This window comes from Jatropha curcas, chromosome 3 (genome assembly GCF_041381405.1).
Source record: "Jatropha curcas cultivar XTBG-Jc1 chromosome 3, XTBG_Jcur_1.0, whole genome shotgun sequence".
NCBI lineage: Eukaryota > Viridiplantae > Streptophyta > Magnoliopsida > Malpighiales > Euphorbiaceae > Jatropha > Jatropha curcas.
In genome coordinates, this window is record NC_143153.1 from 28470708 (window position 1) to 28498422 (window position 27715).

Genomic DNA, 27715 nt, shown 5'->3' on the forward strand with positions numbered 1-27715 from the left:
TAATTCAAAATTTATTAATGTTTGCGTACGGTTACAGTGTTGTGTTGGTGCCACTTAAGTGGGATCCATAGCCAATTTAAATTGATGCATTAATTAACGGATACGTTAATTACACATTAGACGGTGGACGAATCAATTACGCGTCCTCTTCTCCTAGAAATAGGAGAAGTTTGCAGCTCAAACCACACACAGCAGAAAGAAAGAAAAAAAAAAAAAATATAAAGAGAGAGTTATTTAGTTTGGGAAGGATTTTCTAAAATTAAAAAGGAGAAAAACAGTAAGAAAATTATTATGGGGTATTTTTGGAAAACACTTTGAGTGCCACTATATTTTTATTACTCTCTTTGTAAGCTTACTATTTTTAATAGTAGAAGAATTATTCGGAATTGATCCCGTGGACATAGCCCTAAACAGTTAAGGGTGAATCACATTAAATTTCTGTGTGTCACATTTTTATTTTTCCACTACGTAATTTTATTGCCGGGGCATTAACATACAGATATTTTTTACTTTATCTCTTCAAGTTCGAGTTGTTTTAATTTCACCATAAAAAAAGAAACAGATTAAACTTGGAGAAGCTGAGAAGTTGATTGAGTCTACTGTTTTGGAAGAACCGTTTCATGCAACATGGATACTAAACTTCTCCTTCGTGTTTTTTTCTTTTAATTTTTTGAATAAATGAGAACTAGTGGTCTTGTTGAAGCTCTCTCCTTGCTGAAGATCTAAGCAGGGATCTGCTGTTGGGCGTTTCTTTGTGCAGCCAATAAGCTCCGATGGGAAGCAATTAGTGAAGGGTCTTGGGTAGTTGAAGCGTAGGACAATGATGATTGAAGTAGAGTTGCAAGGAAGATAAGGAAGATCGAGAGATTGTTAGAATACCTGTAATTGAGTCTTCAAAATCTCTCAACACAGAATTATTATTCATCGCTTTCAATATCAGTCTCCTTTATAGGACACAACAATGTCGTCGAGTTCTTGCAGTTTTAGAGAGATGGGTTGAAGAAGAGCCATTCCATTCTTCGATTATAACCATCTCCTTTTTTTGCTTCGCTTGTTTCTCGCTCTATAACTGACAAGCTCTGCTCAAACTGAAGTCTTCAACGGTTGAACTAGCGCTGGTTGTGATGGGTCACTCTCGCTAGAAGGTGGTGAGAGAAGTGCAAAAGGGAACCTAGGCTTAAGAGGGTTCGAAGTGATACAAAACAACAACCTGCATCTTGATATTGCAGCCTATCTCTTGTTATGTTCCAAGCTCCCTGTTGGCAGTCCACATTCAAGCAAGACCACGTCGTCTTCCGGCAGATCCAACTAACGCCGGATAAAGCTCCACTGCAACGACTCATCTTCATGGTGGGCCCATATTGGGACTTTCCTTTCTTTTTTGTGTCGGTCAATCATTAAAAAAAAAAAAGAGGAAAAAAAAGGGAGAAAAAGGAAATAAGGAATGATGGAGAGCATCAACGCTTGACCCCGACACTGTGTCCTGCTGTCTCGATTACACAATTGCAACGACTAGCCTTCCTTGCGGGCCCATTTTTGAGAATCCTTTCTTCGTTTGTGTCGGTCAATTAAAAACATAAAGAAATACTGAATGATGGAGAGCATCAAAGTGCGACCTCGTCCCTATGTCCAGCCCAGCTGTCTCGAACACTGTACTTGTCCTTTGACTCAATTCAAATAAATATACCCCTCTAAAATACTTTTGCGCTATGCATGTTGAACTTCTTGCAATTGCATGAGCGCAATTATGACACTCAGCACTCTCTTTTCTACCAACAACTCAAACCCACAACGGTATTGATTCCTTACCACCTTCTACTTTAGCCATGCAAATTAATGCAAACATACGCAGCAGTGATGGAGCATTTTTACTTAGCACCTCAGTTAAAGCGGCGAGCCCTAGTACTCAAGGCCGCAGAGAGCCATGACGTTCCTATGTTGGAACTGCCGAGGGATGGGCAACCCTCGAGCAGTGAGTGCTCTAAAGGATCTTGTTCGTGCCAATAAGCCCATGTTCTGCTTTCTTATGGAGACAAAAGTAGCTTCCTCTTATGTTAAAAACTTAAGTCTGCAGTGTGGTTTCTCCTCTTCTTTTTTAGTTGATTGTCTTGGTCGAAGTGGTGGTTTAGCTGTTTTCTAGAATAATAATTTGAAAGTTGATTTTTATTCCTACTCCCCAAATCACATTGATATGCAAATAACTTATGGACCGCATACTTGGCGAATGACGTGTGTATATGGGTTCCCTGAACATCATAGGAAGCCAGACACCTGGACTCTCCTTAAAACTCTAGCTAGTCAGCACAACCTTCCTTGGCTTCTAATGGGCGACTTTAATAATCTACTTGCAGATGACGAGAAGATAGGGGGCCATCCTTATGAGCTACGTAATCTTGAGGGATTTCGAGAAGCGCTGGAGGTGTGTCGGGTCTCTGATCTTGGTATGGTAGGGTATCCGTTCACATGGCGGTCTGGTAGGGGACGTAACAAAATTGAGGAAAGATTGGACCGAATGGTGGCTTCAGATACATGGTCTTGCTTTTTCCCGAATGCTTCGGTTCACAACTTAATTAGTGGCACATCGGACCATTCTCCATTATTGCTTTTATTGGGCACTGACCTAAGGACTAAAAGACAAGTTAGCTTCAAGTTTGAAAATGCATGGATTGGGGAGCCTAACCTTGATGAGACTGTTACTCATAATTGGGCCCGAGGAGCCCACGGTGATGTAATGGGTAAACTATAAGCATGCAGAGCTGGGTTGCGAATTTGGGGACGTGACTTACGTAGCAAGTTCCTTAAAGAAATTAAATTGCTTAAAACCCGATTTAATGGCTTTCGAGTCCACCAGCGCAGTGACAGTTCAGAGGAGTACTTTTTAATAGCTTGGTGATTTGCTTCTTAAAGAAGAGCAGTATTGGAAACAGTGATAAAAAATATTTTGGCTTGCGCATGGGGACAAAAATACTAGGTACTTTCACTCCTCAGCTTCCTCACGTAAAAAATTAAACTATATTCCAGGTATCCGGGACTCGAGAGGTGACTGGAAGGAAGAACCGAGGGATATGCATACTGTGTTTCTAGAATACTTCACTACACTATTTACGGCCACACCTGTCCAGTGTAGTCCTGTTCTTGAACATGCTAATTCTCGGGTCACTGAATCTGATAATGACAGTCTTATGGTCCCTTTTCTTGATGAGGAGTTTCGATCGGCGGTATTTCAAGTGCACTCGGACAAGAGTCCTGGCCCTGATGGGTTCAATCCATGTTTCTTTCAGAAATTTTGGTCAGTTGTGGGTTCAGTGTAAACGGTGGATTGCACACGGCTCTTTGCTTAATCTGGTGAATGAGACCAACATTGTGCTAATTCCAAAAATTGATAAACTTGAATTTATGAAAGATCTGTGGCCAATTTCCCTATGTAATGTATTATATAAGATTGTGGCAAAGGTCTTAGCTAATCGAATGAAGCATGTCCTGAGGAAAATTGTCTCCCCATCTCAGTCCGCTTTTGTACCTAGAGGCTAATTACGGACAATGTAATTCTTGCCTTTGAAACAATACATTCTATGAAAAACCGTGGGAGGATTCAAGAACAAACAGCGGCTCTGAAGATTGATATTAGTAAGGCATATGATCGAGTTGAATGGTCCTATTTAGAAGCTATAATGACAAGACTTGGGTTCTGTTCCGAGTTCATTCAGTTGATTATGATTTGTGTTACATCGGTCAGGTATCATGTACTTGTTAATGGTGAAAGGGTTGGTCCTATTACTCCATCTCGTGGGTTGAGACAAGGGTGCCCTCTATCTCCGTACTTGTTTCTGCTATGTTCTGAGGGGCTTTCGACTTTATTTATGCATGCAGAGGCAGTAGGGTCAATCCATGGGGGTCGTATTTGTCGAGCTGCTCCGAGGTTGTCTCATCTTTTATTTGCTGACGATAGTCTGTTTTTCTTTAAAGCTAAAGCAGAAGAAGCTACAACGGTTGCACATATCTTAAAACAGTACGAAGCAGCATCAGGACAGGGTGTGAATTTGCAAAAATCGGGGGTTTTTTCAGCTCTAATGTGGAAGTCTCGATTAAAGAGCAGATTATCAATATTTTGCAAGTCTCTCAACCCTTAAACCATGGCAGATACCTAGGACTTCCTTCCCTAGTTGGACGAAACAAGAAGGCGGTCTTCTCCTTTCTTCGAGATAGATTGAGAAAGACCATTTCTCGATGGAGCCATAGACTCCTTTCTAAGGTGGGAAAGGAAGTAATGATTAAAACTGTAGCTCAAGCGATTCCATCCTACTGTATGAGTACTTTCCTTCTTCCTACTTCCTTCTGTGACGAACTGCAAAGAATCATGAATTCTTTTTGGTGGGGTACACAGGGTCCAAGCGGTAAAGGAATTCATTGGCTCTGTTGGGACCGAATGTGCGTGGGAAAGCCTATTGGCGGCCTTGGCTTCCGACATCTCTACTCCTTTAACATTGCCCTAGTTGGTAAACAGATTTGGCGACTTGTCACTGAGCCAAATACTCTCAGAGCAAAATATTTTTCGGGGGGAATGTTTTGGATGCGCCCCTAGGGCATAATTCCAGCCTTATATGGAGGAGCATGGTCTCGGCTAAGTCACTTCTCAAAAGAGGGTATAGATGGAGAATTGGCAACGGTTCAAGTGTTAACATTTGGAATGGCCCGTGGTTACAAAATGATAATGATTTCTACGCACGTAGCCTTGTTGTCCCTGGTTCTGAGAACATGTCAATTGGAAATCTAAGGATGTTTAATGGTTGGAATGTGGATTTAATTGCCGGACTATTCCTTCCAGAGGAGGTGTCACAGGTTCTATCCATCCCGTTTACTCGGGCTACCCAGGCAGATACACTAATATGGAACTTCTCTACTTCAGGGGAATTTCTTGTTAAATCAGGCTACAAACTTGTCCTGCCTAATTTCGTGGAACCTGAAGCAAATGCAACTTCGCCAATTTGGGCTAAATTATGGCAATTAGATTCCCCACCGAAGGTTAAGCACTGGCTGTGGCGAGCGTGTCGTAATATTCTACCAACGAAATCTATACTATTTGGCAAGCGAATTACAGAGGATGACCATTGCCCTTTTTGCGGCGAAATCGAGACAACAATGCACATGCTATTCCTTTGTGAGAAAGCTCAACTGTGTTGAACATTAACAGGGATTCCGTTGGATGGATCAGCCACTAGTTTTAGTGATACTCTATTAGGGTTTATTGATCGGAGCAGTGATGATCACTGCTTGTTATTCGGTGTGTTGTGCTACTTTATTTGGTTTGACAGAAACCGGCGGGTTTGGCAACAAACTAATATTGCTCCTTACAACATTGTCATGGCAGCTACTAGCTTTCTTAGAGAATGGAAGAACGCGCAGATTGATCGAAGCAATTCCTCTGTATCGTCGGTTTCAGTTCCGACATGGGTTCCTCCTCCGACTGGGGTTGTAAAGTGTAACGTTGATGCAACTATCCATATGACTGAGGGTCGTTCATCGTATGCTGGCCTTGTCCGAAATGAAGCTGGACAGTTCTTAGTAGCTTGCACGGGTCATTTTGCGGGGGTGCTAAAACCTCACATCGCAAAGGCCATCGGCCTTAGGGAGGTTTTATCTTGGTTGCTCACGAGACCTATTGGTAGGGTTCTAGTGGAAATAGATTGCCTACGACTGTTTCAAGCTGTAACTACTGGTTTTAATCCTTAGTCCGATTGGACACCAGTGCTAGAAGAGATTAAACAACTGCTTTCTCAAATACCATCTAGTGAATTGGTTTGGGTTAGGAGGCAAGGTAACAAGCCTGCACATGCTCTTGCTCGTATGGCATGTTTACATCCTTGTTTCCGTCTATGGGACTCGACTCCCCAATGTATTGCAGATCTTATTTCTCATGATTTATTATAAATATATGATCTCATTTACTTTCAAAAAAAAAAAAAAAAAAAAAAATTTCACCGTAATCCTCAAATTGCACTTTCTATTTTAATTCACCATAATTTTAAAATTTGACTAAATTGAATAATCAAAAACATTAATTATGAGACTCATCTTTGTGGCACAGGTTTAAGTTAATTCACATTATTAAAATAATCAAAGCATAATTGATATTGTGTCTCCTCCATCAACCCTTTCTTTTGCTGCATCAAGGCCATATTAACCCAAAATAAGAAGGAAAACATGAAAAATTGTCAGAAGATATTTTCTTGGGAACATATTGAATTGTTTTTTTTTTTTAATCTTCATTAAATATTATATGATTATTATTCAGATAATATTAAATGATAAGTTGCATAAAATTCTAGAAGCGAAATTCTAATCACATTTTCGTATTATGTTTATAGAAGAGTGAATACTCACCTTTGGTACCAAAATCTTTGAACTAGATCCAACAAAGAAGAAGCGAGAATGTCAATTATAGGATTTTTATGCAAACACAGTGTTTTTTTTTAATTATTTTTATTATGATGCATTAAATTAATTCATGTAGCAGGATTGGGTCTCATAATTAATGTTTTTAATTTTTCAATTCATTCCAATTTTGAAATTATAGCAAAATTAAAACAAAAAGTGCAAGACAGAGGAACCAAAGTGTTAATGAAAATAATAAGTTAGAAACTTCATAGTTAGCAAGAATATAAATTACAGATCAATTTCTTAGTCAATTGATAGTTAATGGAGACAATTTTGAACGAAAAGACCAAAGTATTAACAAAATTACAAGTTATTTATCGAACAAACAAAACAATTAGCTAAGGTATAAGTGGAAGAGCAAACGTTAATATAGTAATTTTTTTAAATCAAGATTTTATTAGTGATAAACTAGTAGTTTAACTAACATATTATTGATAAAGAAACATATTAAACAATAATAAAATAATAAATTTTAAATATTATTTACTTATAAAAAAGAAAATAAGACCGGCTAGCCAGGATCGAAAGAGCCTGCTGTTGTGGACGAATAATTTAAGACATACGAAAAAGAAAATTAAGAAATTAATTAATATGAGTGGGTGGAAGTCATATGTCATACACCTCTATAATATGAGTGGGCTTGATATTACTTTTAAGATTTGATGAGTTTTTCTATATGAAAAGAAGTGAAGTGTGATTGTTTTATTTTATTTTATTTATTTAACTTTATTTATAAGTTTAATGTATCAAAGATTCGCTAAATATAATTTAATAGAATAAATCCATTTGATAAAGACGTGGATTTCTTTGTCGTTATTTTTTTTTTTTTAGCACTAAGGGAGAGGAATTTAAATTCAAATCTATTACTGAATCGTATATACACTTATTATTAGATTATATTTTGATATGCTCATCTTGTCAATTTTTGATTGCGATGATAAATTTATTTTAGAACATTTTATAGATTAATTATGAATACATCAACTAATTCTAGAATATCCTCTTATGGTAAGTATCACCAATGCAAGAATTAATAAATTTATTATTCATCCATCAACTTTTATTTGTTGTTTATGATTTTTACATAGTATTAAAAATATAATTAAATCATCTAAAATATAATAAAATATTTCTTAATTTTACTATACTTTCCCATTATCTCACCTAATTTCTCAAATCTATTTTTTTATTATCAAAATTGCTCTTTTCATTTATTTTCTTTTTCTTTTCTCACCCTTTTTTGTTCTTTCACTCAAATTCTAATACCACATAGGTTCTGATTAAATCAATCTTGTTTAGTTTTCCAATTCGGTTATCAGAATAACCAGTATGATTTGGTCATGATTTCTTATTTAGTTTTCATTTTGATTATAGAAAATAAATTTATTTTATCCAAAATTCAAATTAGGTCGACTAAAACAATCAATTCAATTTGATTTTTATACATAGCTTGATTTTAATTCAGTTTAGAATACTTATTTCAATTCTAGATTTATGGGTTTGTTTAAAATCAAATAAAATCGATCGATTGCACATCTCTAATTATCGCGCTGATCTATATGATCTAATGACTTTGAGAAAGAGGAAATTCATCACTATTGCCTTGTTTAAAATATGTATGAACTTGGAAGAAAAAGAGACAGGTCTTTAAAATCCATTAGCTGGGGAATTCATAATCCAATTCAATCATCTTAAATTACAAAGATGATTGATGTAACTCAATTCATTATATTTTTAAATTTGTTAGGATGGATTGGGTCAAATTGAGTCTAATTGCAATAGTATTGCCCTGAAAAGAACAAAAAGATACAATGAGATGAGAAAAATAAATAAAAATCGGAAATTTTGTTCAAATGATAAATTTAACTCTTAATATTAATAATTTTCTACACTAAAAATAACACTCCCTTTATATAAACAAACAATAGAATTAACAAATATTGTTTTTCTTTTTGTTTAGCAAAAGCAAATATATGTGTATTTATTGAAGATAATATTAGTATTAATACAAATATTACAGGGAGGACATGACCCTTCTCTTGAAAACCATATATAGAATAAAACTATAAAATAATTATGTGTTTACTGATCTAATAAGAAATTCTAATAAAAAATAGAAGGTGAACTTGAAGAAAACAAATAGATCTTCAAAAGTGATTGATTAGATGAACTCTCCGAATCTTCTATACATGGCATAATTATCTATGAATTAGTTGCTTATGACAAACACAGAGAATTTAAACCATTAAATTCAATAGAGGAATAAGCCACATTACCAAGTTCCAAAAGACGAGATCATCATATAAATGAAAAATTCTCCACAAATTGCAACCAATCCAAATAAACCAAACAAATGGCAACAACAAAACAAAACTCTATATAAAATAGAGATATCATAAACTCCACACAAAATGGAGATAAAACACAAGCAGTAGCAGAAATATAAACAACATGAATCTATACCGGAATAGTTATATATCTGTAATTTATTTTTAAAAAATATAAAAATTTATAACAAAACTAAAGAGTACTAAAATTTAAGGACGGGTTATCACAAGAGACAAGAATCAGACCATCCTCATATCTACATACTTGATTTTGTGTTTTAATAGAGAGAAGGAAAAAAATTTTAATGGCTAAAGGGAGAGAGAGGCTGCGGTTAACAAAAATATTAAAAGCAAATATATATTTAAGTTTAAATTATTGCTGCACGATAATAAACCAAACACGTAATACTCCGAAAACTTTTTGAGGATGTAGCATTTGATTTTCTCCAAATTTAATACTATAAAATATTGACGGGATATTAGTGCGCTCACACACATGAATTTAATATAAATTTTAATTAGAGTGGAGTTGTTAATAATTTACCTATAAAATATATTTTATAATTATATTTTTTTACGTTTTGAAATTGATGGGAAAAATAATTTATACTAATATTGACAAAATCATTGTCATCAAGTAATGACCCTAAAAGAGGCTGTTATGTCTATATTAGAGCAAAGTTGCAATGGGTCAATTTTGAATTTGATTCAACTATGTTGATACGCGGATTCAAAGTAATGGTGGATAGATTTAGATGTTCTAATAATTATTATCTGTATTTCGTAATTACAAAAATCCTACTGTACTTTTCCCAAAAAAGAAAGTACAACGATCAAAATCATAGTCCAGTATGGCCTACTTCAAGAAAGGAGAACTTTTTGTAGTAATGTTCATTCAATACTTTCTCGGTGGCAGGTAACTCTCTCGTCCCTTCAACAAACCATTTAATTTGTATAAGTTTATAATAAATTATTAAATAAATTAATATATTATCCTTATTTGTATTAAAGTGAGAGATTTTTAAAAATTATAGAAATTAATGTTTATCATTTATAAAGAGTAAAATTGAGAAAAATTTTATTATATCTAAAAAAATCTATAAATATAACACTAGAACTTTCACAAATGTGAGATTATTTATAGACCGAGGAAGTAATAGTTTGCTCATATTATTGTTATTTCAGGTAGAGCGTAATAACATTAGATGAGTAAATACTGGGGCCATTACTCTACGTATGCAGCTCAGTAGAAAAGGACATATATGGGATTCCAGTTACAAAAAGCCCAGTATGTTTAGACAAAGAGAAGACCCAAGAAAAGAAGTAGAAGACAACTGAACAATGGATATGCTCTTACACACGTAACAATGAATCTTGGTTTAGAAATTAGCACATGTGTGAATTCATACACCAAGGACACCAAGTGTCCGCGGGAGAATGTATCACCGAGTTACTCCCTACTCCCAACTCGGTGAGTTTGTAGAAACTCAACAAACTGGTCGATGCATCCATTATGAACTTCTCTATTTGTAATTAACTTCCTCATCTCGTTAGTACTCTCTCTATATAATTTTCCTTTCTCGTTATCCATAGCCAGCATCAGTGACTCGGCCAACGATTCCTTTGTAAACGATCCGTCTTGCTCATTTCTTTTTACTTCTACCCCCAACTTCTTCTCTTCAAAAACCCTGGCATTTAACCCTTGGTCAATTGAGACGGGAAACAAAATCAATGCGAGTCCAAAATTAAGTGCCTCTACAACTGAACTCAAACCGCAGTGAGTCAAAAACCCGCCAACCGACTCATGCCCTAGAATTCTGAGTTGAGGTACCCAACTCGTCCACACTATTCCACGTCCTTTCACTCTCTCTTCAAATCCGTCCGGTAACTCGAACGAGTTACCTTGCTTCCTTAGAGTCCAAAAGAATGGCAATCCTGATAGCTCTAATCCAAGTGCCAAATCATTCAGATCTTTTTGACTCACTTCCAACTCACTTCCGAATGCTATGTATACGACAGATCCTTTGTTTTGCTTGTCTAGCCAGCCACAGATTTTAAGCCACGTTTCATCATCGCCACCTGTAACATCCAGATCTGACGGCGGAAGTAGGCCAATTGGAAGCACAGGCTTACCGTGAAGTTGTTCAAAAAGCTTTAAATGATCAGCTTCTAACTCGAAGCAGCTCCTTACAGCAAGTACATCGACTGCCGCCATTACTGTACCTAGACGATACATATCGGATAAACCCGAATCATTTACTTCGAAATGTTCAAAAGCTCTTTTTGCCTCATGAATCCGATACGCAACTTTGGAGGGAAATGGTACCCACTTAGGAGGGACAGTGAAATCCTCCGGTCGAGTCCGTTCATCATCACCGTTAATCATGGCCGACGATGACGATGCCAGGAAAGCCATTGTCCAAGCAGAGAAAATACTGAAAAAGGCACTAGAAATGCCAAGATCTGAAGTGATCGGAGGTAGCCAGTAAGCGGCAAAATCGTAAATGATCCAATCTGGAGCAGAAGTTTTTAAAAACTGAAACAAGGGTTCTTTTAGCCCATCATAAGCTATTTTAAGGTAAGGAATTTTGTTGGTAGGTATATCCATGGTGGCCTCTGCATCAGGGGGAAGATTGTCTACCTGAGGTAAGGGAAGGCTTATGAAATGTATATTGGATGATAAATTTGGAGGGATTTTTGGCAAACGTTGAATATTCCTAGGAGTAGACATAAAGGAGATTTTGTGACCCTTCTGGGCTATGTGTTTGGCTACCTTAAGATAAGGGATTATATGGCCAAATGCCAGCCATGGAAATAAAGCAACATGAAGCTTTTTAGTTTCAGTCATGGTGAATTTCTTGGTGTTCATCTACTTTGCAACCCTCAGCGTTTAAATAGACATTGTTTATTATACATCTGTGTGTACCAAAGCAAATGTCAGGGACGAGCTATTGTTTATAATTTCTGTGGGCCCCAAAGTCAGTTGTGTTAGATATACTCCATGTAGTATAATACACACTTCATTTGTAATAAAATTCAAATTAGAGGGCAAATATGAGATTTAATACATGAACTTTGACGCAAATAGAAGACTGGAAATGCCCAATATGACGGAGCAGTCGGAGGAAGAAGAAAGAGAAATCCTGAGCAATACTAGTTGCTAAAGTGGCGAAGAAGACACAAATGATAGCACTTGAGTGATTTTAATAATCAGAGTCGATTTTCTATTTTATCACTTATGCCTTTTGTTTTCATGAGAACTGAGCAGGTGATGAAGGAGATGGATTTTTAGAAGACGTTGATTTTTACGAGGCTTTCTAAATCAAACTGATGTTCATTTCAATTCTCAAATCTCTTTACTTTTTCATATTTTTATGAAATTAAATTTATGGTCTTTTCTATATCTATTGCAGGGTGTTTATGTTTGAGAAGAGAGAGAAAATGAAATTGTTAAAAGAAGGAAGAGATGCTGCATGTTAAGATAGACTGGAACCATAGATGGAAAAGATTAAAGGTTCAAAGGTCTCTCAAAATATAAAAACTTCTTTTTCTTCTATTAAACTTGAAATAATAATTATAATAACATCAATTAAGAATTAAGAAAATTGTCACATACATGGATCGGAGGAAGAGGTATTTGAGATAGAAAAACAGAAGTTAGAGATGCTGCAGATCAATATGAACACACATAGAAGGAAGCTGGAGATTGTGGAAGTCTGAAACAGAGGTATATGAGATGCTATGGATTATATTTACACTATTACCCTTTTCACTTCAATGCGATTGATTGCCGACCTTTTTTTACTTGTGGGACCCTCTATATTTTTGATATTATATTATAAGGGCCGAATGCCGGGCGACTTGAACTGTGTATCACTGCCTTTAAAAAATTCATCACAGCCAAAAGTGTGGTGGGAAAGACTTTAAACACACGGGCGGAGCCGCATGCAGCACATGGGGATGGGGCATGTTCATCCCGAAATAAAAAGTTTTCATGGATTTGATGAAACCTAAAATGACATTGTTCTCTCATTCCATATATAGAAAGATAATTCGTGGTTAGCATTTGCTATTCATAATTATATGAACTAAAAGAACATGGCACGTGTTTAGTATTTTGCTCGTTTATAATTACATGAACTAATATTTCAAATATAAAATACTTATTGAGGCTTTAGGCATAGCATAAAAGTACAAAAATAAAATTTACATTTAATTTTTATGGAGGGATATGTGGTAAATTTTGGACAAAATTTTCATCGAGATAAGTTTAAATTTATAATTTAAAAAGATATCCAAACTGAAAATTTTAAAATTTAAAAATATATAATCTAGCAAATATACTTTTTTTTTTTTTCATTTATCTAGATACACATCATTTTACTTAGCTATGTCTTCTTTGTCTCCGTCCTCCACCAAAGAAGCTTTAAGAGATATTATAAATTAGGCCTAATGCATAATTTTACTCCTACACTATCGCTGTTTCTCCTAGTAGCCTTCTGAACTTTGCAGGATTCTATCGTAGTGACCCTATACTAAGGGTGGCCACGGTTTCGGAATCGAATAAAAAATTAACGGTTCCGGTTACGGTTTGAAACCGAACAGTTCTAGTTCCGGTTCTGATTCCTCAACGGTTCCAAAATCGACAATTATGGCCAGTTCTCCGGCCGATTTTTTGACTGTTCTAGCCGGTTTCAGACGGTTCCGGACGATTTTAGACGGAACTAGAACCGTTAGTTCCAACTGAAACTGGAACCCCGGTTCACGATTTCAAAACTGGTGAAACCAGAACCGAACTAGTTCAGACCGGTTCTAATTTCGATTCGAACCGATTCAGATTCCAATTTCGGTTTCCATCGATTCCGACCTATTCGGAGCTGACGGTTCTGATTCTAAAAACCAGATTTGGACCACCCCTACCCAAAACTAATAAATTCTTCAGAAACCATGCCCCTCGCGTAGAGTAAGAAGAGCGTCAATCGCGTTTGGGAGAGTAAGGACTAATTTTCTCAGTCAATGAATGTCCAACGTGGCGAGATCAACAGTTGTTATTGTCAAATAGCTTAAGGAGTTTCTTTACCAATTTTCTCTCTTCAAAATCAAACTCAGGAACGACGTCAATCCCTCTCTCTCTCTCTCAACTGATTTTGTTTCTCCAACTAAAATCGATTCGAAAATGGCAACAAATGTGAAGGGATTAAGAAGCTTGAGCAACTGTTGGCTTATGATTATGATAAGTCAGAGTTTTGTGTTTCTGGTTCAAGTTTTATTAGAAATATAAGCAAAAAACATCAATATTAGAAATAGAAAATTACGGAGGAAGTAGAGACTGAAAGAGAGAGATGAAAAAGAAGAAGAAAATAGAAAGTTATTGGTTGAAGAAACCAAAACAAACGGAGAGTCTCAGATTTTGTCAAACTGTAGATTCTCGTCTCTTTTGGACTCTACATATTGTGATTTTCTTCTCTCATATATATTTTTTTTATTTTCTATTTTCTTCTTTTAATCAATTTCTTGAGCTAAAGATTGTAAAGTATGGTTTGGATTGTAATGTTTATATAAATAAGGATTTTTCGTTTTTACGGTTCCTGCAACAAAAAATTTCTAGAGGAAATCTTTTTTTCTCCTACTTTGCTGCAATGAGTTATCTGGTCACTCTAACTTTCCCATTGCTTCTAACCGTTGCCTCACCAGTTCTATGTTGCTCTTTATGCACAATGAAAGAAAGTAGATTGATGAACGATCTCTGGAAAGAAAGCAGATTAACAAAAACAACATTTATTTTTAATAGACTCGTGACATCCATGTACTGAGTCGTCAAATGAGCCACGTTAAGAAAGCCCAAGCTTATATGCATTGGCCCACAGGGTGCCCCAATAGGGCCCGAATGAAAGACCCAAGCCTACATGAACCATCACAAAGAAAGTCCTAAAAATGAAGACTCGGGCCTGTTTCGATGAAAGCCCACAGAAGGGCCAAAGCACAACAAGCCTACCCATCATCAAAGCAAGCCCAAATGCAAGAAGTCCCACAGGATCTATCCAAATTCAAAGCCCGTCAAAGTTGGCTCCTCACATGAAAGAATGCAAAGGATCCGAGCCCATCCATCTCCTACATGAAAGGATCTGAGTCTATCCAAATAGCCCAGAAAATGACAGCCATCAAAAGGCCTAAGCCCATATAATATAGCCTCGGCACATCCAAATGATGTTCAGCTTTTTTTTTTTTTTTCAGTCATCATTTTGTTAATTTTATTTTTATTTTTTTTTCAGTCATTATTTTTCATCTACGTGGATTAGATGTGTTATTATTGATCAGTACACGTCATCCCGCGCATGTTTTTCCTCTTTTTTTACATTTTGGGGGAGGAGTGTAATGGAATTGACATTACGTGATCATAATAGAATCCCTGTAAAGTTTGGGCACCACTAGGAGAAACGATGATAATTCAAGAGCAAAATTATGCATTAAACCTTATAAATCAATATATTTAAGATAGAACAATATTTTTGTTTTTGAAATTGTTCAAGTATTATTATTATCAATACCAAATACGGTTTTAAATAAATTTGAGAGCCAACAAGTAAAATTTATTGTATTGAAATTTAGAAATAAAGATATTGTTATAAAATAATATAAAATTAGGGAGAGAAATAAATAAAGAATAAAGAGAGAATACAAGAGTGTATATATTATTGATGAGAAGCAGCCACATATATATAGTTACATAAGTGGAATCTTGATAGAATCCTACATAAATCAAGAAAATAGAGTTCACAGTAATTGAAAATACAGACTTCTAGCCCATATAGTAGACTTCTAGCCCATATAGTAGACTTCTAGCCTATATAGTACATCTGCTTTATTTCTTTACAGATATGCTTAAGGAAAAATTTTCTTTTTAATTTTATTTGCACATTTGTTTTTGTTATTTTATTTAGTTAGCTTTAATTTGCCCACCTAATTACAATTTATGTATCATAAATAGATTTAGTTTAAACAAAAATATTTATGATTATATACCAAGAAAGAAAATAAACAGTAATATTTTTTAAATTTTTTTTAATTGGTTTGATGAATGTCACCATTTATGTGCCATTAGAAGCAAATTATTTGATATTTGATAATCAAAAATATAAAAATTATTATATTAAAGCTATATTAACTATATTACAAAGCAATATTGTACATAAAAAAGCTAAAAATTTTAAAAATTATTATTAATTATGTAAAGAAGCGTGAGTGAAACACCCTGAATTTTTATTTTCGAAACCTTTGAATTTTTATTAAATCAAAAATCAGAAATTTTGATCGTGTGGGCTGCAAGAATAATAAAATCTCAATTCGAACCCGAGTTTGCGAGTTGGGCCTAAGCCCAAATATATCATCGGAATTTTCGATTTAAGAACAGTTAAAATTTTCTAGAAATAATATGAAACTTCAGCAATTTAGTCTATTATGAATATATAAATTAATTATTCTAAAATCAAATATCATTACTATTAATATTTTTATTATTATTGAGTAAATGGAGAAAAAGTTACGAAATCTAACTAAAACAATCGAAATAAATGGAACCGGACCCGGAAATCAAATTGATTTTTCGAAAACCACACGAATAACCTGAAAATCAAATGAAAAACCTGCAAACCGAGCAAAATCGAGCCAAATCATTAAATCAGACCAAATCGATTCGAATCGAACCGAAATGATCTAGAAACCGACTTAGTTTCTTCTTTTCTTCCTCTCTTCTTCTTCTTCTGCGCGCGCGACAGTCTCCTCCTCCTCCCTTTCCTTCTCATTTCCAACCACCGCTCGACGAGAGCGAGGTGGCGATCGCCTTCCCTGGAGTCTCTGGTCCATTTTTCGGCCTCCTTTCCCACTAGCAGAGCCTCCAGCGGCGCGAACGAGACTATCCCCATCGACAGTTCTCGTTCTTTGATCTCCGGCAATACCAGGCGATTCTGGCAACGTGAAGCTTCAAGGTGAGCTTCGATTGATTCCTCCGTCTTGTGTGAACAATTTCCATCCAAGAAACGACGGTTTTGGTGGAAGGAACTGGGACCACCATGAACGGCGGTGAGGGGCGGCTGTCAAGCTTATTTCGACCAACTAGAGGGTTGGTCTCACTAAACTAACACCGGAAATGGAATCCTTGGTGAATTTCGAGTCGAATGGTATGATCGTGGCGAATTTCTGGGCATTATTAATCTTCCGGCCACCGTAGACGGCGGCGGCGACGGCGTTCCGGTGACCGACCGGCGAGCCTCCGGCAAGGCATCAAGGGACATAATTTTCCTCTCTTCACGAGGATTGTGGAATCGTCGCCCAAATTTCAATTGGTACGTTCTAAGACCAATTTCCTATTTTCGGTATAAATTCTAAACTTAGTAATCATTAGTTAATTAAATTGAATTTGAATTAATTAATTCATATATTATATATGAGCTAGGTTGAGAAGGACCTATTTATTTTGACGAACAACTACTATTTGAATAATTGAGGACATTTAGATAAACTAATCATAGGAATTGATATATATATATATATAAGGGCGAGTTGGATTACTTAGTAGATGTATTCATTAAATTTTAGTTTAATTGAAGCATTTGTTCTTAATGGCTGAATTTAACTTAATTGATACAAGTTTTGTTTATAAATTGTACATTTATTTGATAATTAGTTAGAGAACAAGTAATAATATCGTTGAAACATGCTTGGAGGTGATTATAATTTGTAAATTAATTGGTGCATGTTGACATGGTTGTTTTGAAAGGAGGATGGGAATTAAGCTGATTGATTGCTCGACGGATGGGCTGTGTGTATTGATTGAGAAATATATAATAATATTGTGATATCTAAACAGATGGATAGTCCAATTTTTAGGGAAAATGCTGCCGAAATTTCGATAGAACCTAGATTAGTTTTAATTAATAACATAATTATAAATTGATTTAGATTAATTCTATAACTTAATACATAATAAATATAGTGCTCTAATTATTTTATTATTATTATTATTATTCATTTAATTATTCAATTATTTATTTATTTTCATTATTATTGTTTATTATTATTATTATTTATTTTATCGTTGTTGTTTATTGTTAATATTATTTATTTATTTATTTGCATTTAAGTATGGATGTCTAATTGTGCATTGCATTACGATGTTTAACTGATCAATATGTCTGCATTTAATTGCAATACTTGATTAATTGTGTTGTGATAATGCTATGCTTTGTTTGTGTGGAATTGGGATGAAGTAGGTCACTATGGGTTTGTGAGGACGGTCGATAAAGCATGGATCCTGATTATGATGAATTATGAAATTGGACCGTCGGCCAGGAAAATGGGAGATCGGCGCCCCCGTGTGCACCTAATACCATGGATTATATAGAAACCACAGGATGGGCTCTCGTCGTTGCGCACCTGATAGTCTAGATTTGATCGCAGCCCGCAGGGTGGCCTCCTGTTGTGAGCGCCTGATGATCTAGATTGGATGGAGACCACCGGGTTGCCTCCTGTTGGTATGGAAAAGAAAAGAGAGAATGTAAAAATAATGAGAGGACTGGTCGTGTGAGGATTAGACCGGTCGGCCAGGTATGGGGGATTGGCTCCCCGGGTGCACATGTTTGAGAGGATGGGCCAGGTGAGAGTACGGCTTGTCGGGGGTTTCGGTGACGCCACTGACTAATTTCCACATGATGTGATTATATGAAGATGCTAATAATTGTGAGTGCTGGTGATATGCCATTTGTGTGACTCACTGTGTGAGCATATAACTAGTCGGATGACTAGATTGATATATTTACATAGTTGTGTGAATGCGTGTGTTGTGCAATAATTATTACTCCTTAAGAAAACTCACATGTCTTGTTTAATTTTTCAGGAAGTAAGTTTCTCTTTAATTCGATTTAGGCTATGTTTCTTCGACGCAGGGCACTAAAAAAATTTTCCCTAGTTCCATAATTATTTTACTATGTAACTGTATGTATAAAAAGCTATGTATATCAAAGAGTTAGTGACTCCGCAGTTGTAGGATTTGTATACTTTTAGTCGTTTATTATTATGGATGAAATAATTCTGTGAGCCCATAGTATAAATGTGATGTATTGTAAATTGGGTTCGATCTGTGAGATGTTTAAGATGTTAAATTTGGGGCTGAATTATAATATGGATATGAGGTTTATTTTCGCATGGCAATATGGGCTTAATACTTAGAATTTACATGGATATAATTGAATTTGTTTTTAGTTAGGCTTACTACGGGCCTCAGGGGCCTTAAGCTTACCTGGGCCTTAGTGCTGGTCCGGCCCATGGAAACGGGTCGTGACAGTGAGGTTATTACATATATCAAAGTTGAAAGTGTCCAAAAATTAAAATCTGACTTTAAAATTTAAGAAACTATAAACAAAGTTGAAGAATTAAATTATATAATCCAATTGATTTTAAAAATATTGATCTCAAGATTTGGTGACGTGGCTAAAGGTGAATGATTGATTGAATTTTTCATTTAAGTGTTTTCAAAATAGCCTTCCTCGTATATTTCATTATTTAATATATAAACACGCACCGGTGGAGGTGGTGCCATAGCTTCACCGTTGGTATCATGTACAGTACATGTATATATCATTATTGTCGACACTCGACTCTTCCACACTAAATACTAAATACACACTTTTTTTTTTTTGGAAAATAAATACACACTTTTATCATAAACGTTTCCTACTCACCAAAATCATTCAAAAACTGAATTTTTACAAAAAAAAAAAAAAAAAAAAAAAAAGTTCATTCAGAAACTGGTGAGTCGGACCGCCCAACTCGCTGAGTTTGTAGAAACTCAACAAATTTATTAATATAACGGTCTTGTAATTCTTTATCTGCAAATAACTTACTCATCTCTTTTGCGTTCTCTCTGTACAATTTTCCTTCCTCGTCAACCATAACCAATCTCACTGAGTCAGCCACCAAGTCCCTGGTAAAAGACCCATCATCCTCATGTCTCGTTACTTCTACACCGACTTTCTTATCTTCAAAAACTCTAGCAATTAGTCCATGGTCAAAAGCAATAGGCAACATAATCAAAGCGCATCCAAAATAAAGCGCATCTATAATTGAACTGTAACCACAATGAGTCAAAAAACCTCCAATCGATTCATGACTCAGAATTCTTGGTTGAGGTACCCAACTCGTCCAAACCAGTCCACGTCCTTTAACTCGCACCTCGAACCCATCTGGTAAGTCGACCTTGTTATCGTCCCGTTTCCTTATGGCCCAAAAGAATGGCAACCCTGATAACTCTAAGCCGAGTGCCAACTCAGTGAACTCCTGCTGACTCAAATCTACTTCGCTTCCAAATGCTATGTATACGACAGACCCTTTTTTTTGCTCGTCAAGCCAATCTCTGATTTTAAGCCACGTATCATCTTCATCACCATTGCCATCTAGAGTTAACTGTGGCAGTAGACCTACTGGAAACACAGGCTTACCATGAAGCTCTCCAACAAGCCTTAAAAAATCAGCTTCTAGTTCGAAACAACTTCGAATAGCTACAATATCACAACCCGCCATCACCGTACTTACTCGAAATCCATCGGAAGTACCTGAATTGTCTACCTCGTGATGACGGAGAGTTTTCTTCGCTTCATAGAGTCGATATGCGACTTTCGAGGGAAATGGGATCCATTTAGGAGGGACAGTGAAATCTTCTGGCCGAGTTCTTGAATCACGACCGTTAATCATGGCCGATAACGGTGAAGCAAAGGAAGTTATAGTCCAACCACCAGCAATACTAAAAAATGCACCGGAGATCCCGAGATCGGCCAAAATAGAAGGTAACCAGTAAGGGAAAAAGTCGTAAATCACCCAATTTGGAGTAGAAGTTTTTAAAAAGTGAAGCAAAGGATCTTTTAGGCTATCATAGGCCAATTTAAGGTATGGAACTTGACTGAAAGGTAAGTCTATGGTGGCCTCTGCATCAGGGGGAAGATTGTCTACCTGAGGTAAGGAAAGGCTTATGAAATTTATATTGGATGTTAAATTTGGAGGGATTATTGGCAAGCGTCGAATGTTTCTAGGAGTAGATATGAAAGAGATTTTGTGACCCTTCTGGGCTATGTGTTTGGCGAGTTCAAGGAATGGGATCATATGGCCGAATGCTAGCCATGGAAAGAAAGCTACATGAAGCTTTTTAGGTTCAGTCATAGTGGATTATTGGTGTTACTTTGCAGTCATTGCTTTGTATTCTATCAATACATATATAGAAGTAGATAGAACTAACGACAAATGAAGTAATAGGTGGATCCCACACTTAAGCCTTTTTTTTTTTGTTTAAATTCTCTCTTTGCATGTGGAAGCTCACCCTCTATTGAGAAACTTCCAAGCCAACGTAATCACGTGCAATTGCTCATGCATGGATCCATTTTCTCTTGCACTTACACGTAGCACTAAGCAGCTAACACCATATTTTATTTAGGAAAGTACAAGCGGCGAAATCCAGATAAAACTACTCGAGTAGGGCTGATGATAAATTTAGATTGGGTTTGTTTAGATTCCGTCTATGGATTATTCCATGGATTATTAATAAAAAATAAATAACTCTAAATATTGTCATTATTTTATTTATTTTCATAAATGTTAGAAATATATTCATTTTATTAGAAATTTATTTTTTATTAATTTTATTTGATCCATTTAGACGAGTCAATCTGGATATATTAAATGTTTTAATCTTTTAATTTTATTTTTAGACGGAAAAAAAATTTATAATTCGAGGCAAGACCTCTGAAGAAGGAAAATCAAGATAATTAAACTTTAATGGTAAATTTATTTTTAAATATATAATAATTTATAATATTTTTAATATTCCGTAAAAACTAATTATTTTCTATAAAATAATTATTTACAAAATAATAAAAATTTGCTAGTTTTGCCAATCTCTCACTCCTTAGCTGTGATGCACGGAAAGGGGAGAGACTTGACGTTTCCACGCTTCCAAAATGAAAATATCTGAAAGCGGCTTGGAATCGTGTTGGGTCCATTTCTGTAAATACTGAAAATTAAATGCTCATTTTCTCTCTTCAAAATGTTTTTTGCATTAAAAAAAATCAAATTACAAATTCAAAAATTTAGCAGAATTTCATTGTTTTTTTCCATTTTGATATTTAAATATTTTGTTTTCTTTTTTCCTTATTGAGCATGGAACTTATAAATTGATTGTCTTTTAAAAATTATAAATATAATCTTTTTAAATTATTTTTATATTTATTCCTACATTTTAAATTTTATAAATAAACCCTATATTTTTTTATATTTATAAGTTTTCCCATATTTTCTTTTTTCATATTTTTTTAAAATACCATTTTCCCGTGTTGGTTTCCGTATTTTTCCGTTTTACCGTTTGCGTGTCTGTGCATCGTAGCTCCTTGGAAAGCAACCAGAGTTTAGTGATATAATAGTGCCCTACTATGTGGTTTCAAAAACTGCAATTAGTTATGCTGGTATGTGCAGTGATTCTGCGTGTAACAGTGAGGTCTATATCTGGACACGCCTTTATAAATTATGGGGTTTTGATTTGTATTATAGATTATATTTTTTGGACCGCTACAAAAAACACCATTAGATGTTTTTGTGGAGATGACCCAGTTGGTCTAAGGCGCCAGATTAAGGTTCTGGTCCGAAAGGGCGTGGGTTCTAATACGACCCTAGCCAATTAACAAGTACTCTTGCAAATCAACAAGGAACATCTAGCGGAAAGCATGCAATCTCGGAAGTACCCGACAATCCCTTTAACCCCCAAGTACTCTTGAAGAGAGAAAGCAAGGAATTTAGAACAAGAATCAGAAACTTACCTTCAAGTACTCTTGAAAACAATTCTGAAATTCTTGGTGCAATTAATCTTGTAGAACTCACAAGCTTAACTACTAAGGATATTTTGGTTCTATGAAGAACACAATCTATTCTTGAAAGAACAAGAAGAAAACGTTTTGTTTTTTTTTGATTTCAATTCAATGGTGGCTGTTGTGCAACTCTTACAACAATATAAGTAACCTAAGCTAACCCTAATGTGGCCCAAATGGGCTTAATTAAATACAAGTCCAAGCTAACTACTTAAAACAATCCTGACTTAAACATTAACTAACTTAGGCTGGCCCTACTCTAGAAAATAAGCCCAACCAACCTTACACTTAATTAATTAAGTCCACTAAAAGAATTTAAACAAAATAGGGCAAATGGGCCGAAGGCCCTACACAACCCATACTTAAGCTCATAATAAGATAACAACCTCCTAAATTTGCCTAAGTATAGAATCATGTAAAATGCATCAAATGGCAGCCTCATTGCACGCCTCAAGCATCATAACAAGCTTTGGTGCTTCTTCAAGTTCAATCTCACATCTTGCATAATTATGATCTTGAAGCTCCAGTGTGATTTGTTCTTGAGCAAATGCATTCAAGGCTGTTCGTAGCTTGGTTGCACGAGCTCTTGTGATTGGCCCCACGGGTAGAGCTAGAGGATCCTTCACCTTGCTTCCTTGATCCGTATCATTCCCTCCCTCCTCAAAAAGATTTGTCCTCAAATCTGAATCATAATCAAATGGAGAAAGGTCAGAAACATTAAAGGTAGCAGACACGCCATACTCACCTGGTAGATCAATCTTGTACGCATTGTCATTGATCCTCTCCAACACTTGAAAAGGCCCATCACCTCGGGCCGCAAGCTTTCCTTTCCTTTGGTTTGGAAATCTTTCCTTCCTCATGTGCACCCAAACCCAATCTCCAGATTGAAATATCACACGCCTCCTTCCCTTGTTGGCACGGTCAGCATAGCTTTTGTTCTTCATGTCTATATGAGCCCGAGCTTTAGCATGTATCTCCCGGATCAATTCAGCCTTCTTTTCACCATCTAAGTTAGCAATTTCACTTAAAGGCAAAGGAGATAAATCAAGTACAGTTAAAGGATTAAAACCATACACAAGCTCAAATGGACTATAACCACTAGAAGAATGTATAGACCTATTATAAGCAAATTCAATGAAAGGTAAACAATCCTCCCAGGTTTTCAGATTCTTACCAACCACCGCTCTAAGTAAAGTACCTAGAGTTCTGTTAACTACCTCAGTCTGTCCATCCGTTTGGGGATGACAAGTAGTAGAGTACAGCAACTTTGTACCAAGCTTACCCCATAAAACACGCCAAAAGTGAGAAAGGAATTTGGCATCACGGTCTGAGACTATGGTGCGTGGCACCCCATGCAATCTCACAACCTCCCTGAAAAACAACTCAGCAATATGGATAGCATCATCACTCTTATGGCATGCAATGAAATGTGCCATCTTACTAAACCTGTCCACAACAACAAAAATACTATCCCTACCACGCTTTGTTCTGGGCAATCCAAGTACAAAATCCATAGAAACATCAGTCCAAGGCAAAGTAGGTACAGGTAAAGGCATATAAAGGCCATGAGGCATAGATTTAGACTTAGCTTGCTTACATGCTATGCACACACCACACAGTTTCTCTACATCCCTACGCATATGTGGCCAAAAGAAATGTTCAGCAAGTATATCATATGTTTTAAGAACACCAAAATGCCCCATAAGTCCTCCACAATGCGATTCTAATACAAGCAATTCACGCATAGAACATTTGGGTATACAAAGTTTATTTCCCTTAAATAAAAACCCCTCATGCCTAAAGAACTTATTAAATGCCCCATGTTCACATGCACTCCAAATAAGACCGAAGTCATCATCATCAACATACAAGGATTTTATATGCTCAAATCCTAACAACTTAGCATTAAGAGTAGTAATTAAAGCATACCTCCTAGAAAGTGCATCAGCCACAATATTTTCTTTCCCTTGCTTGTATTTAATCACAAAAGGAAACTGTTCAATGAATTCAACCCACTTACCATGTCTCTTGTTCAACTTACCTTGTCCCTTGAGGTGCTTTAAAGACTCATGGTCAGTGTGTATGACAAATTCTTTGGGTAGAAGGTAATGTTGCCATACCTCCAATGCTCTCACTAGAGCATATAGCTCCTTGTCATAGGTTGAATAATTGAGTTGCGCTCCATTGAGTTTCTCGCTGAAATAGGCAATAGGCTTTCTCTCCTGCATCAACACTGCACCAATACCTACACCAGAAGCGTCACACTCAATCTCAAATGTTTTATCAAAGTCAGGTAAAACTAAAATAGGAGCAGAACAAAGAATGGATTTTGAAGTATCAAATGCCCTTTGTTGCGCTTCCCCCCATTTGAACCCAACTTCCTTCTTTACCACCTCTGTGAGTGGGGCTGCTATAGTAGAGAAGTCCTTCACAAACCTCCGGTAGAAGCTTGCCAAGCCATGGAAACTCCTCACCTCAGATATAGATTTAGGAGTTGGCCATTCTCGAATTGCTTTAACCTTCTCCTCATCGACTTCAATCCCCTGTGCACTCACAACAAAACCAAGAAAAACAAGCCTATCTATGCAAAAAGTGCATTTCTGTAGTTTAGCATATAACTTTTCAGCTCTCAAAGTTATCAATACTAACCTAACATGCTCAATATGCTCATCAATAGATTGGCTATAAATCAGTATATCATCAAAATAAACCACAACAAATTTGCCTAGAAAAGCACGTAAGATATGGTTCATTAATCTCATGAAAGTACTAGGTGCATTTGTTAGTCCAAATGGCATAACCATCCACTCATATAAACCATATTTAGTCTTAAAGGCAGTTTTCCATTCATCACCTAACTTCATTCTAATTTGATGATATCCACTCATTAAATCAATTTTCGAAAAGTATTTACTACCATGCAGTTCATCTAACATATCATCTAGCCTAGGAATTGGATGGCGATACTTAACTGTGATTTTGTTGACAGCTCGGCAGTCAACACACATCCTCCAAGAACCGTCCTTCTTAGGCACAAGTAATACAGGCACTGCACATGGGCTCATACTCTCCCTCACAAATCCCTTAGACAACAGGTCATCAACTTGGCGCTGCAACTCCTTAGTCTCCATGGGGTTGCTCCTATACGCTGGCCTATTAGGAATTGTGGCTCCGGGCACGAAGTCAATCCGATGCTCAATGCCTCTTAGGGGTGGTAGTCCGCTAGGCATTTCATCAGGAAACACATCAGAAAACTCCTGCAACAAAGAAACAAAACTAGGAGGCAAAGAAGACATGTCAATGTCAGTCAAATTAAGCAAAGTTTCCTTAAACCGAATCATTAAGATTGGTCTACCCTCACCAACACTGCTACGGATCTCTCTCTCTCTTACATACATGTTTTGTTTCTTTCTTCCCTCTCTTGGTGTTTCACTCACCAATGGGCCATTCAATTGTTTCTTTTCACTCTTGGCCTCTTTATCCCTTTTTTCTTTATCTTTATTTTCTCCCTCCCCCTGAATACAATTCTGCCCCTCACTTTCTAATATCCTCTTTTGGTCCAAATAGACCTCTTGTGGTGTTAAAGGAGCTAGAACCACATTTTTACCCAAATAGGCTAGGGAGAACCGGTTGGTGTACCCGTCATGCTGGACTCGCCTGTCAAATTGCCATGGGCGGCCTAGAAGAATATGCCCAGCTAGCATAGGTACTACATCACAAGTGACCTCATCCTTGTACCTTCCAATGGAAAATGGCACCTTCACCTGCTTGTTTACTCTTACAGAACCCATATCATTTAGCCATTGAAGCTTATATGGCCTTGGGTGCTGCACACATGTCAAACCCAATTTCTGCACCATGCTCAAACTAGCTACATTAGTGCAACTTCCACTATCAATAATCAAAAGACATACCTTGTCAAGTACCAAGCACCTAGTATGGAAAATATTCTCTCTTTGTACTAAGCTCTCCTCTTGAACTTGCAAGTTGAGAACTCGCCTAGTAACTAGTAATTGTCCCATCTCAGGTTGTAAAACTTCATCATCAACCTCATCATCATCATGGCAGTCTTCAAGTGGTGGCATTGGGTTTTCTTCATCCTCAGATTCAGAATAGGTGTATCCATCCCTAATCACTATTACTCTCTTATTAGGGCATTGAGAAGATATATGGCCCTTCCCAAGACACTTGAAACATTTGATGTCTCTACTAGGAGTATTGGAACTTGAACCCTTTGAATAAGTTGGCACATTAGGCGTGAATGCCTTAGGCACTGAATCTGTCCCCTTTTGTGTAGAGCTTTGAAACTCCTTTTTCTCCTCCCTTTTAGGCCATCTAGCACCCCAAGAATTGCTGTTGTTGTTGGCAGCCCTATATGATGTGGTGCTCTTCCCTTTTCTCTGCTTCTCTAACTTCATAGCCATATTCAGCATCTCCTCCATGGAATCATACTTGTACATCTCTAATGCATCAGCTATGTCTTTATTAAGGCCACCTAGGAATCTAGCCATGGTCACCTCCTCATTTTCCTCAATGTGTGCTCTAGCCATGCACATCTCCATATCCTTATGATAGTCTTCTACTGATTTGGCTCCTTGGACGAGTCTATGAAGCTTCTGATGCAACTCCCTGAAATAATGCTCAAGAAGAAAACGTTTTCTCATTACCTCCTTCATGTCTTCCCAATTGTGGATAGGTCGTCTTCCCACTTTTCTTCGACTCTGATTAAGTTGATCCCACCAAAATAGAGCATAGTCTTGGAACTCTAAGGCTGCAATTTTCACCTTTTTTTCTTCAGTATACCTGTTGCATTCAAAGATCATCTCGACCTTCCTCTCCCATTCCAAGTATTCGTCTGCATTGTTTCGGCCTTTGAAAGGTGGCACCTTGAGTTTGATGTTACCCAAGTTACCATCTAATGGTGTGTCAACCTCTTCGTCATCCTCTCCATAGTAAGTTTCATTTCTGTAAACACGGCCTCTACCAATCCCTCTTCCTCTTCCTCTATTATTTCTACCTCCTCTTGCCCACATAGGCTCTCTATGCCATTCA

General features: G+C 36.4%; 2 protein-coding genes and 1 pseudogene across 2 annotated transcripts; all 3 read right to left on the reverse strand.

Moving 5' to 3' along the window:
- Positions 1–9896: 9896 nt before the first annotated feature.
- LOC149497845 (putative UDP-rhamnose:rhamnosyltransferase 1) lies at positions 9897–12063 on the reverse strand. The gene has a single exon (XM_089719738.1). The coding sequence runs from the start codon at positions 11629–11631 to the stop codon at positions 10213–10215; it is 1419 nt and encodes a 472-aa protein (XP_089575864.1). The 5' UTR covers positions 11632–12063; the 3' UTR covers positions 9897–10212.
- A 7220-nt stretch (positions 12064–19283) lies between these two features.
- LOC149497846 (putative UDP-rhamnose:rhamnosyltransferase 1 pseudogene) lies at positions 19284–21009 on the reverse strand (annotated as a pseudogene).
- Positions 21010–22457: 1448 nt separating this feature from the next.
- Positions 22458–27696, reverse strand: LOC149497847 (uncharacterized). Its single transcript, XM_089719298.1, has 6 exons — positions 26317–27696; positions 25670–25920; positions 24593–25240; positions 23688–24460; positions 23409–23540; positions 22458–22468 (listed from the first exon to the last, which is right to left on the reverse strand). The coding sequence occupies exons 1-6, from the start codon at positions 27694–27696 to the stop codon at positions 22458–22460; spliced, it is 3195 nt and encodes a 1064-aa protein (XP_089575424.1).
- Between the last annotated feature and the right edge of the window lie 19 nt (positions 27697–27715).